This window comes from Acanthisitta chloris, unplaced genomic scaffold (genome assembly GCF_000695815.1).
Source record: "Acanthisitta chloris isolate BGI_N310 unplaced genomic scaffold, ASM69581v1 scaffold33819, whole genome shotgun sequence".
NCBI classification, from domain to species: Eukaryota; Metazoa; Chordata; class Aves; order Passeriformes; family Acanthisittidae; genus Acanthisitta; species Acanthisitta chloris.
In genome coordinates this window covers 10,435-24,033 of record NW_008692598.1, presented here as the reverse complement: position 1 = coordinate 24,033, position 13,599 = coordinate 10,435, and the positions used below count along the sequence as shown (strand labels likewise).

At 41.6% G+C, this 13,599-nt stretch overlaps 1 protein-coding gene across 1 annotated transcript in view; it reads right to left on the bottom strand.

Annotated features, from left to right (window-relative positions):
• Positions 1-9,158, bottom strand: part of LOC103809856 (dual specificity mitogen-activated protein kinase kinase 1) — a gene marked incomplete at its 5' end in the record, with an annotated part of 19,984 nt that extends 10,826 nt beyond the window's left edge. Inside the window, 4 exons of the mRNA XM_009082726.1 lie at positions 2,723-2,774; positions 3,309-3,386; positions 7,090-7,236; positions 8,948-9,158. Coding sequence (XP_009080974.1) covers positions 2,723-2,774; positions 3,309-3,386; positions 7,090-7,236; positions 8,948-9,158 — 488 coding nt within the window. The remainder of the gene's footprint in view (positions 1-2,722; positions 2,775-3,308; positions 3,387-7,089; positions 7,237-8,947) is intronic.
• Between the last annotated feature and the right edge of the window lie 4,441 nt (positions 9,159-13,599).

Sequence of the window (13,599 nt, the reverse complement as noted above, 5' to 3'; positions counted from 1 at the left end):
CTGCTTTAAAAACCCCTGACAACTTCTCCCTTGAGCTGTCTGTAATGACAAGGGAACACTTTTCCTCAGTGAGTCCAGGATACACCTGTGTGTGGAATCAGTTTAAAGTCAGTATTACAACCTTGCTGACATTGCCATGTATACCTGTTGATGTTCTATGACACTGTCCCAGGTTGCCCAGGGAGGCTGTGGCTGCCCCAAGCCTGGCAGTGTTCACAGCCAGGTTGGATGAGCCTTGAGCAACCTGCTCTGGTGGGAGATGTCGCTGCCCAGGACAGGGAGTTGAGGCTGGATGATCTCCCAGTTCCATTCCAACCCCTTAAAATACTATGAAACTATGTACCACACAAGTAATAAAATATAGGAATGGAATAAATTCCTTCCTGAAAATGAGTTCTCCCAAACCTTACTCTCTTCAGATTTAAGAACAGATTTTTGTCTGTGTTGCTATGTTCTCATGTTTAATGGGGATGTCTATTCCTTTGTAAGTCACCCACTCTCCCCACAACACAAATCCACTCAATCTTACTAACCCAAACCCACCAAGTCACACATTTTCCCCAGGGATGGATGAGTGAGAACAAACAGTCCATGTGAGATGTTCACACTATGTCAGTGCAGTGCAAACTACAGGAGCTGGAGAAAGCAAAGCACAGAAATCTCCAATTCTTATAGCTGTGTCACCAAAATAACACTGACAGTTATACCAGGAGAAATGTGCTTTTACCAGCACTATTTCTTCCAGCTGGGATTGAAGGAAGAGACAGTCTGGAAGAGTGTAACTGGGAGAAAAGCTTCTCCTGCACTACAACTTGCAGATAGGAGTCTACAGGTAATGCACAAGGGCAGCCTGTGGCAGAGACTGGTGGACAGTATCAAAGACAGAAGTTTGGCTCCATATATCCAGAGATCAGCAACTTCAGCTTCATATACCCAGAGATGGGAACACTGTTCTCACTGGTTTTCCTTTTAGCTGCCAGCACTGGCCATGGTCAAATTCCAAAGTGTCATTTTTTCTCCTGCTTTATCAGTCATGACAGATGTCAATAACAGCTTCTGCAAGAAGGCACAGGGACATGTATTCCTACTACTGTCAGAGCATCAGGCATGAAAACTGGGCTGAAAAGGTCAAAATCACAGTGTGTACATGGAACTGAGACACTGGCACAGGTTGCCCAGGGAGGCTGTGGCTGCCCCCACCCTGGCAATGTTCATTCCAAGTTGGCTAAAGCCTTGAGCAACCTGCTCTGGTGGGAGGTGTCCCTGCCCAGGGCAGGGGTTGGGGCTGGATGGTCTCTAAGCTCCATCCCAACCCCTTAACATAGTATGATACCATGAATTTTACACTGCAGGGCTCATTCAATCCAGTGACATTGGAAGCAGTGTAGAAGAGGAACTTTTATTGGTCCATTCACCCGAAGTATAATCTCTGATGCAGCAATAACTGCAGCTTAACCTCACAGCATAACAAGATTAGGAGAGCTTCATTTTGGATTTATCAGATTTAGATTGTAAAACAGAAAATAAACAAATAAAAATTGCTGTCTCAGCTGAGCAAGAACCACCTAAAAAAAACCCCAAGCAACCAACCACTGCTGTGGCTGAATTAAGAACTGCAAGATAGAGCAGTTACTCTTCCAGGATGCCCTAAAATAAGATGATCTGTTTCCCAGGAGTCCTTATACTCTGAACAGAGACAAATGAGTTTGCAATATCATCAGAAATCTTTACAGAGTCTCCCTCCAGCCAGAACAGAGCTATATTTGAGTGCTCAAAAACAACCAAAGTAGACATGTGCAGTAAACAGAGTCTTCTTCATGTGTAAGGTGATCCTCCAACAGCTTGTCTAAGCTAGGATTGCTAATTACACCTTTTGGTCTGGGCAACAAATGGAAACTCAGACATGTATTAATGTCTGAAGAAGATATTTATATAAGCTGAAGATTCATCTCAGATGGTACAAACCTCACCCAACAGTTGGTGTGGTTTACACACATGGCACAATCACTGCCATGAGCAGTGCCAGAACACAAAAACATGAACTGCTCCATCTCCAGCCTCAACTGACACTCACAGCAGCAGTAACAGATTTATCACTGCACCAAGTGTCATTTTTCTTTCACGGACCATCCAACAGGTTAATGAAACAGAGGTGGATTTTACAAAGGGAAACTCTAAGCAGTGAATAATCCAGTACATTTATTTTTAAGTAACTGAAGACCCAGGAGTATAGAAGCAACGCTCTACACAGCTTCTCCATGCTTTTAAAACCATTTAAAAGTATAAAAAAGATGCAATTCTGCATGCCAGATGTCTATAAATAGCATGTGACTAAGCTGGGAGAAATAGCTTGCTTTTAAAAGTTTTAATGGCAATAAAGAGTGTTGAAGAGTCAAATGAATTTTAGGTCAGATGTTTTAATTGCAAACAGTTTGAAACACAGAAATATTCTATATGCACATCAGTACAAGAATAGCAGCTTAAGCATGGATTATAAACCCAGATAAGCAGTAAGGCAAATAAGTAAGGCAAAAGTTGGACAAACATGATAGTCATGGTAAAAGGTTTGGATTAAAATAAAAGTTTGCCTTATACTACCCAAGAAAAACCCTTTGAACCAAAGTCCTATGGAACCATAAAGAACCAATCCTGGAAAACAAAAGATATTTTCATGTGAAAAACAATGATATTCAAGCAAAGTTACAACAAACTTTTCTCTTACCTCTGTGCATTATTTTATGCTTTTCTCTCAGATATGTGAGTCCTTTTATTACCTACAGACAAATAAAAGAGCAGGATTTAATTTAGGAAGCAGAAGATAATTGCATGGTGTGTCTGCACAAGAATTCAAACTAAATGCAACTTAACAGAAATCCCAAAATGTAATCACTGAGGATCAATACTGAGTTTAATTTGCTTTGTACCTCCAGCTCAGATTAGAAAACAGAGACAACCAAGCCCTTCCTGAAAGTTTTGCACACAGAGTTTTTTGCAGAATGGACATGAAAGTGTAGTATTCAAAGTTTTTTAAGGAAGTGTTAATCCAGCTCTTATCCAGAAGTATCAGCTGATCCCAAAGTAGAAAATCAAAGCACACCCAACAATGTGTTACTGCTGCAATGTCCACAGCTATCAAGTAATGATGAGCACAAAGATGCTTTTAAAAAGGAAGCAACACTTCAAAATCTGGGAATATTTCCCTTTCTCTCATCCTTCAGTCCTGAAGTGGTGGCTTCCTGGAGCTGAGATTCCCCCACTGAGACACAACCCCCCCAGCTCCAGCCTTTGAGGGTGATGGCCACACTCACCGCGATGCTAACTTTGCCCAGGATCTGCTCTGGAATTCTCCCAGCCTTTTTCAGTACTTGATCCAAGGAACCACCATCCTAAGGATAAATATTGGTATAGTCAAGCTTTGGTCAAGTTACTTTAAAACCTTTTAACATGTTGTACTGTCTAACATGTAGGCTTAAAGCTAAGTTTGTTAAAACCCAAGCACTGCTCCTCAGGTTTGACTGAGCATTGTTATGATGCACAAATTAATCACTCCTAGGAGGAATTAGTCGGTTTGATATTTATTTTAAACAAACATTTGGCCAGTAACAACATCCACTCAAATAAACACTCCACACAATGCTCTTCCATGCTGGCACTTCCATGGTTTGGATCTCATCAAGGAAGTTGTCCACAAACAGGAGGAATCTCACAGGTTCCTGTAACTGTCAGTCCAATGCAATAACATGCAGGTTTTTCCTGTCACAGCCATCCCACAGTACTTTTCCCCTCCAAAGACAGAACAAGGAGAAGTGAAGCTGCATAGATGATTTTTTTGATTCTGATTACAGGGATGAAAATTCACACTGGAAAAGAGAGTTCTTTTCCTGAAAATTCCGGACTGGTTTGGGTCGGAAGGACTGTAAAGCTTATCCTGTTCCACCCCCTGCCATGGGCAGGGATACCTTCCCCCTGCCCAGGCTGCTCCAAGCCCCATCCAGCCTGGCCTGGAACACTCCCAGGGATGGAGCAGCCACAGGTTTTGTGCACAAAATAACATGTGCTAGTGCCACCCCATGATAACTGAACCCAAACCCTTATTCCACTCATCTCCCACACAGGGAAATTTGGCCTCTTAGCTCTGCACATCAAGAGTGACTCTGTCCACTTCCAAGGATTGAGAGTTGGTTTGACACAGAAAGAACCACGACAGGAAAAAATGTTTTTAAAGTTCCATGGTAAGTAATGGTCTTACTACTCATTAGGTGAAATAAAGTGAAGCTTGTACACACACCCCCAGCAAAGGCAAATATATCCACTGTTGCTAAGAGCTTTGCAGAAGGAAAACTGTAAAAAATGCCATTTATTTTTAGCAACTGATTCAACAATAGACTTGTGCACAAGTCCTGCATTCTCTGGAACAGAGAATACACAATCAAAGGAGAAATTAGGAAGTTATTTCTCAAATTAAAAACAATATCCTCTTGTCTGGATCAGCACTGGTTATCTTCCAGTACTCAAGACAAAAAATCCAGCTGGAGAAAGTAGTTGCCTTCTGCCTTTTCCTATCCTTTGGAAGTTTTCATCACCATCAATGCATGTAAAGCAAAATACTGGAATGCAAAGTTTTATCATTTGAGGACTAGAATCTAAAACTCTTATGAGAAGGTGTTGTCTATAAATACTTATTTGATCATGTATTCTTGTAAAAAACACACCCACATACTCTGCATTTGATTAAAAATACACCACCAGAAAAAAATATTTATATAAGTCTCTTGTAAAACTAGGCTGAATTTGTGGACAGCTGTCTCTGCTGAGGCACTGGTGTAGCAACAAAGATTGTGTACAGAAAAAAACACCTTTTTTCCCCTCCCCAAGGACCAGCTCCACCCTAGACAAGGCAGAACACACTTCAGCTGCCTCATGTTGGCTGCAACCTTCAGTCTTTCAGGAGCAGCCTCCAGTCTTTTTTGCCTCTTAAATACCTGCTGCCAAGCAAAGTTAGGCATTGATTTTGAATCTAGGTACCTAAAAATAGCACTCACTCAAGTTCCATGCCTTTTCCACCTCCAACTTCTTGTTCCTATTCCTACTGATGCTTTGTAACCCACTGCTAAAAATAAGATTTCTGAGTGGTGACAACTGACAGATATGTGCAAGAAGAGACAACAGAGAATCTCATCTAGCCTTTTATCCAAAAGGAGACCAAAATCTTCCACCTAATGATCTGCCTTAAGCCAACACCTTAATGGCTAATTAAGACTATCATTTAACTAATCCACCTTACTTCATAACTTATTGATCTGTGTACATTCTTGTATTTAGTCTGACTGTGAACTGCACTGAACCACCAACCAGATTTCATACTCTGCTCTTAAACTGAGCACATGTTTACTGTCAGATGGAGGACAAGGAGGACAAGGAGCAATGGGTACAAATTGAAAGAGAAGAAATTTAGATTAGGCATCAGGAAAATGTTTTCCCTGTGAGGGTGGTGAGACACTGTCCCAGGTTGCCCAGGGAGGCTGTGGCTGCCCCAACCCTGGCAGTGTTCACAGCCAGGTTGGCTAAAGCCTTGAGCAACCTGCTCTGGTGGGAGGTGTCCCTGCCCAGGGCAGGGGTTGGGGCTGGATGATGTCTAAGCTCCATTCCAACCCCTTAACATACTCTGATTCTATACATTATTCCCTGTCCGGCATATTATTCTCTGCTTAGGAACTTGGAAACTCTGATAATTCCTGTTAATTTCCCATTGACAAATAAATTGAGATTCTTTAGGCCCTTTATTTCTATACCTAATTACATACCATCACTCTCTCCCTTCTGGCACGAGATAATCACACAAATCTCTCAGCAATTGCAGCTGTACACGTTGGTGACATTTAATCATACACCCTGAAACAATATCCAGACAGTTGTTTTTAACATCCACCTTCCTCCTTTTCATTATTCTCTTCGATTTTGAGAGCCTAACTTCTAATTCCCACCAGCCATTTTTATTTTGGGGTATGCACACCTTCTCTTCAGCTCTCACATGCTGAAAACTGGCTGCTGATGGCTTGTTCCTAGGCAACCATCGATTTCTTCTAAAAATTCTGAGGGACCAGAGAAGCATTAAAACAATCACATGTACTTTCCAGAAAAAATAAGGCTTCTCTCCAAAGAAACAGTTGTTTCAGGGAAAAAAGAAGCAGGTTTTCAGATGTATTTCATATTGTTCAAAACATCTTCTGCTAAGCAAGTGAGGCGACAAATTTGACTGTCCTTTAATTACAGAGAGTTTACCTTTCATGTTTGGCTCCATATGGCTGGAGAAAGGCAAACAGATGTCAGGAAGAATGTATACTTTGTATTAAAATGAAACAGTCAAAAAATATTTTTGCCATTAAAAAAGTTTTATAAGATCCTTCTGGGCTTGTTCACTATTCTTTAGGTTTGCAATTTCTGTAAAAGTTTTTGAAGAAGGAGACAAAATATGGATTCAGCTAAAGAAGAAACAACTGGATTGTACACAGCTGCAGTGTCTGAGAGAGAAAAAGAAACTGAACCCAAATCAGTGTAAATGTTTAAGGAGCAGAATTAGGATAATATTTTGAAATTATACAAATCGAAAGGACTATGGATAAAGGAGGTGAAATTGGGAGGCTACACACCTGTACAGTCTGGACTTCTACAGAAGAGCAGCTACTGGAGAGGAGGATGAAATAAATCATATCAATCCCAAGCACAGATTTGCAGATGAAATGCAAACCACAGTACTCATTCTTTATTCCTTTTTTTTCAGAAAGTTTTTCCTGTGAGGGTGGTGAGACACTGTCCCAGGTTGCCCAGGGAGGCTGTGGCTGCCCCAACCCTGGCAGTGTTCACAGCCAGGTTGGCTAAAGCCTTGAGCAACCTGCTCTGGTGGGAGGTGTCCCTGCCCAGGGCAGGGGTTGGGGCTGGATGATCTCTAAGGTCCATTCCAGCCCCTTAACACTCTGTGATTCCATGATTCATGTCAACAGCTCTGTTACCTTCGCTCCTGTTGACACTCAGGTTTTGTATTGCTGCTATGCTCCTAACTCCCAGCTAGGAGCCATTTGAGGCACTCACCATGTGCTCCATGCAGATGCTGATCTCTCCATCACTGTAGAAAGCTCCATAAAAGCCCACGATGTATGGAGAGTTGCACTCGTGCAGGACCTGCAGCTCCCGGATGATCTGGTTGCGGATCGCTGGTTTGATTTCCAGATGGATTAACTGCAAAATAATCCACTTCAGTATTTCTGCAGTGGCACAGTGCCATTCAGAACGAACAAGTTGTTCAGAGAGGTTTTCAATACCTGGCAGGCCCTGAGCCTGCTCTGATAGAGCCTGGAGCAGGAGGTTAGATTTCATGACCTCCTGAGGCTCCTTCCAACTAGAATGAATCCACAACTTAACTGTAAAATAATCCAGCCTTATTTTCTTAGTGACAAAGAAAATCCAGCCTTATTTTCTTAGTGACAAATAATACATCATGGCAAAGCTGAAACATCAGCACACATGAAAAGGTGGGAATTCCATCTTTCTTCCCCCCCAAAATACTCCTCCAGCAGAAACCTTTTGTTCCAGCACATTTCCTTAAGGAAATGTGCCAAAGATACACTGACTCAGAAGCAGCTGCTGAAAAACACCTGCACAGGTGTTTGTAAAGTATTAGCAGAAGGAAGAAGCTTCAATTGAAGCTCCCCAATAAAAACTCAATACTTTGTTCCACTGCACTGTTTATCTCACACAATGCAGGAAGTCTTCTTCCATTCTATTCTATTTCTATTGAGAATATTGTATTTGTGAAAGATTATGAGACATTATGGAAGTCACATTTTAACTAAGACATGAAAGAAAAATTGCAATTCAGCAAACATCTTGGTGGCATCAAATATTAATGAATTAGGGCAAAAGTTCCTGTTAAACCCACAGTAGGTGGTGGTGGTGGTGGTGGGAAATCAATGAAATTGATTCAGCTCAAGAAAACCTCCGTGACTTGTATGTTTTGTCATTCTCACACCTAAGAAGTGGAAATTTTCCTTTGTTTCTCTCCAAACTTTCAGTGTCCAGAGCATGGCTTAAAGTCAGCATATGAGTGCATCTTTCTTAAACAAGAAATAACCAAAGCATTTCAACTTCTCAATCGAAAAAAGGGGAAGTTTTCATTGTAGTCTAACAATGGGATGTAGGATTTGAGCCTGACCTGTTTTATCCTGTGCACTGTGTGTTGTTCCCAGGGATATTGAAAGGAAGTGAAAGCTCCTCACGTAAACAAAGTGAGAATTAAAACATGAAGCTATTTCAGCCAAAAATAACATCTCAGTTCTCTTCCAAACTAGGTCACAACTGCTCTAGGTTGGGAAGCAGCTGAACCACTGAAAAATACTCTCAGCAGAAGGACAAGTCTCTGTGTGCACAGAAACCTGCACCCCATGCTGGAACTAGAAAACAGGAGATGTCACTGTACTCCAATGCATCTCCTCATTCCCATTCTGAGTTGTTTTTTTATTTTCCAGCATCATCCAGAGGCTCTTTTCTGGTCTGTGGAAGAAGCTCTTAAGACAGGTGATATCATTTCCATTCCTCTGAACAGGACAGAATATTGTCACTTTTTCCTACTTATAACTTCCAGTAACTTTTTTTAGGTCTTCTACTCCTGAGTGTGTTTACCACACTAAAGGTAAAAAGGAAACAGGAAGGAAGGTCTATCCTTTCATTACTAACACATGGGATGTTATTTCTGGAAAACTGGGAAGTTTAGGTAGGATAAGGAAGTCCAACCTTTCCTGCTTCTGGAAACATCGACTTCTTTGAAAGTTGGCATTAAATAGTCATTTTTTGGTCTCAACACCACTCATTTCTCTAAATCAAGTCAGTATTTTATCAGATACAACCTCCTTAACAAACACCCTCCCCAAGCTGCTCTTTTTGAGGCCCTCACCTTTCGTGCCATGATGAGCCCAGAAGGTTTGTGAGACACTTTGAAGACCACACCACCATTCCCTGCTCCCAGCTCACTGATCTTCTCAAAGTCATCATCCTTCAGCTCTCCAACCTTCTGTTTCTGGGTCAGGAAGGCTTCAAGGCGCTTTCGCTGCTGCTCATCCAGCTCCAGCTCTTCCAGCTTCTTCTGAAGGGCTTCCAGATTTGTCCTGCACCAGAGACAAATTCCAGCATGATTATTAAGCTGCCTGAGCTTACCCAGCAGTGCTGCAGGAGCAGCAATGGAGCACTGAGGGCAGATATTAAACCCACTACATTTTTGCACCATATGTAGGACCTGACTTGGTTGGTCACGTCCGTGTGTTACTGGTCCAAGTACACAGTATTTTACTCCAGATAAAGCAATGGTGAACACAGAGAGATGATACCAAACTTCCTCATCTTTGAGGTTCTGTCCCAACCCATGCACAGTGAGTTTCACTACCTCCAGGAGTGGCTTAATGACTTGGCATTTCTGCTCGGAGCTGAATCACAGCACTTCACACTATTTTTAGCTCTGTATTTTCAAGGATTGTGTGGTAATTTCCTACAGAGTTTGGCCAAATGTTTTAGCTACTCATTTTCTCATAACTACATGTTTTATCTACTGTTTTTCACATAACTATACAACTAGTAATTAATTCAGAAGCTGCTTCTTAGGTATCAGTAAAGTTATCATGCACAGCCAAACACACACACATTAAAAACACTCACTGGAAACATATAAGACTTTTGCCCAAAGGTTTTAAGCTTATTTTTCCTTTTCCTTAAGGACACATCTGCTACAAACCTAGTTTTAGCATCTTTAAGTAACACAAAATAGAAATACAAAAGTTAAACTTGGGATCACTGACACAAGTTCAGTTTTCCAGGAAGATTTTAATACCTTCAGTTCCTCTATGACAACTTAAAAGCTCATGTCAAACTTCCTGCTTAGGTCTACAACAACAAGTTGCTGCAAGAGTAAATATTTAACAGTAAATACTTGTTTTGCTTCACCAAATTTAATGTGATGTTCTCAGGGAATACAACATCCCTAGGATGAAAAACTTGAGGAACAGAATCTACTTCTTCAGAGCCTTGAACTATTTTCCATTCAAAAACTTAATTAAAATTTCACCAATAATCAAGAAAACTATTTCTCTTCATCGCTTTATAACATGTCACCTCAAAACAGTCAATTCTGATGTGCATATTCTGCTGCAGTTACACCACCACAGCTGTATCTACCTTAGTATAAAAATCATTGCATTCTGGTGCAGATCCTTCATTTTTAGGCTATGCTGCAACCAGAAACACTCTGATTTCTGTCATCACACCTGTAAAATCACACTGCAATATCATCATACACCAACCATCCTGCAGCATCCACAATGACCAACTCCCCTGTGTGGGACAGACAAGCTCATCAGACTCTATTTTAAGATGAACCAGTAAGAGAGAGATATCTTTTAATTCCAGAAATGCACGACAAAGATTAATCATTGGATCATTCTCTCCCCCCAAACACACCCAGTGAAACCAGCAAAAGTCTGAAGTCCAAGTGAAGTGTCTTCTCTACTCACAGCTCAACTTGCTCTTATGTGATCACCAGATAAAAACTGAGGCAGTTAAGCATCTCTTTCTTTCCTACAAAACCCCAGTGAATGCTGGACACAAACTCCCTATTTTACCCTGGAATATTCCTGTTGTGAGAAGACAGGACTCACGTCTTCCCCATTATTGACAAGTTTTGAGAAGGAACTCTAGGGGTTACTGAAGCAGGCAGGGCTGTCCACTTGGAAAGATGAAACAACTAGGGACAGAAATGGGATGCAACAAGGCTTTTCTTGCTCTGCTGTGAAGAAAACAACTATTCAGTTTTTTTCTCAAGCTGAAGGGGGTTCCTGGGTTTGGAGACAACACAGAGATGCTTGAGCACATGACTTGGAGCAGACAGAATGCCAGTGTGATGGAACAAAACACTCCCTCATGCTGATGCTTTAGCAACAAAAAATTTGCTAGGAAAGCATTTTTCACATCTATTTAGTCTACTGAATGTCTGGATAAAGCTGGTTTTATATAAATTGCTTGTTTCAACCTAAATAAACTTGGCATTCATTTAAAACTTCTTCAAGCCATTTCCCTGCTTGAAAGCAGAAATTCTTGTTGGGGTCCCTGCTCAAACACTAGTTAAGATATTCCAAAGGCTCTCATAGCTGGGAAAGCATGGATCACATGAACTTCAGCACATCAGGTTTCTTCATCTGGAGTGTGGCCACCACCAAATCACCAGAAAGTTCTAAACTCTCATGGTAAAACCTTGATTACCTGCAGTGATGTGCAAGACAACAGCAGTCAAGTTGTTAGATCTCACTTGAGATTTTCAGGGCCAACTCTCTTAACTGTAAAGTAAATTAATCTGAAGACCTTTTGGGACTGATATTAACCCAAAAATGCATTGTCAGAATCATTATTCAGAATATAACCAGAACATCTCCAGTTAGTTTTGTGATAATTGAAAGAGCTGTGTTTTTTCCTTCTGGTCCTTTGCTTGTAGCACTAAATATTAGTCAATTTAAAATGCAAATAAATACGTAAAAAGAATATTTTTGTCATCAGAATTAGTGATGGTAACCTGCTCTCCATATTTCCAGGAGGCAGGACTTCAGTAGTACCAGTTTTTAATTCTAACTACTGTAAGAACGCTCCCTCACAGGTTGCTGATTGTTATCTGGATTCTCCTCATATAAAAGCATCACAACAAGTTGCTATGCAAAGCACAGAGAAACAGGTGGATAAGGAAATCATTACACATGAAGATTTACAAATGAAACTAAACCAGCACATACAAAATACAGAAGAGGGAATACTTAAGACAGTTCATCACTAGAGCACCACGAAAATGCTAAGGAAGCTAAAAGTAGCAGCATGCTCCTGTGCTGGTGTCTGCCTCCAGCAGCACTAGGAGTTCCTTAATCTTATATAAAACTTTTATTCAGAGACAAAGATTCCTATTAAAATTCATCACCATTACCTGCTGCAGTCTTGGAGTTGTGTTTTTCACTGTCAAGGCAACTCTGCCTTTGCCAGAGATCCATCAAAGCAGGAAATCATCAAACCAGCTCAGAGCTTCACTGTGCCAAGCACTACTCTACAGCAATAGGTTATCATTTCATTTATTGCTATCAGTTTTCAAGCCAAGCACATACCAAACACACTGCGCTAGGGAGAGAATCCAGCTTGGTGTGATCATGGAATGAAGGCACCGGGAGGTCAGAGCTGTTTTCCACACTTGTTAAAGAAACAGAGTAATCTCACAGAACATGATCAGGAGATAGGTTGTTACTCAGCTGGCAGAAATGGATAAATATGTTGCACAGACAGCAGACACCACTGCAGACAGCGTAGTGTCTTCAGACACGACTATTGCAAGTCCTCTCCCTGCCAAACTAAATGGAAAGTTTTAAAATACACACTCAGGGCAAGTTTTGGGGGGAGCTGGTTCTTTCCCTCTTCCAAGTGCAGCATGAGGTACCAGGTGCCCTAGAGGAGGAAATTTCCCCACTCACACTGACCAGGGAGGATCCTTCCCATTCAGTCAACACAGCTTCTTCCTTTCTGTACCAAGAAGTGTGCTGACAGCAGTGTCCTCCCAGTCATGCAGCACTTCTACAGCCTCCCAAGTTTAAAAAGAATGGAGAACAGAACTCAGCACCAAACACACAGCACACCTCACCACCCCCTGATGCCTGTGGGGAAAACTCACCTCTACCTCTGTCCCTCTGAGGTCCTGGGGAAACCAACACCCAGCCTGTGGAGGTGAGAAAGGTTTCCCAAAGAGAATCAGAGTGTGGGATACTGGGAGCTTTGCAGACTCCACCTTCACCCATAGGGAAGCTCCTCTAGGACCTTTAAATTGTCTCACCTCCCCCCAGGATTTCAACTTCTGACAATGGCTAAAAGTGATGCTTAGGGAGGCAACAAGTAAGTGCATGGCAACACCAAGTCAGAACGTCCTGCTCTTTGCTTCCAGAGATGCACATGATTTCCTCCACAAACTCCTGAGCAGATAAGCTATGTCATAATGACAATCCCTTCACCAGGTTTCCAGGTCACTTTTTGAGCCCATCACACTGTTTCCTTAAGGTCTGCTTGTAGATTTTCTCAGACTTTCCTTTTGAAACACCAATGATTTGTAACCACCATAAACGTGCACATCACACACAGGTGGGCACTGCAGGGACACAGGAGTGAGTTAGGGGATAATGAGCAAACCTGGATTACCTACACACAGGTTGGGCAGGGAGGAGTAAGAGATTGTGCAGAGTGCTCTCACCCTGTACACAGAAACAGGCAGAAGGCAAGAGGAGACTTCTCAGTTGCTGATTTTGGGGACAGCCACCCCAGCACTGAGGAAAGCACTCCTGAAAGGGAAGCATTAACATTTTAGAGCATAATTGCTCTCTTGGAACAAAAAGAGAAGAGAAATGCTGCCTTTACTCTGCTAGTACATAATGGCATAACAAAAAACATCAAATGAATCCTTAATTCATACTAATGCTCCAAATCCCTAATAGCTGGGGTTTTTTTAATTCACATTAGTGCTAAGTTAATCACATACTCAACCCT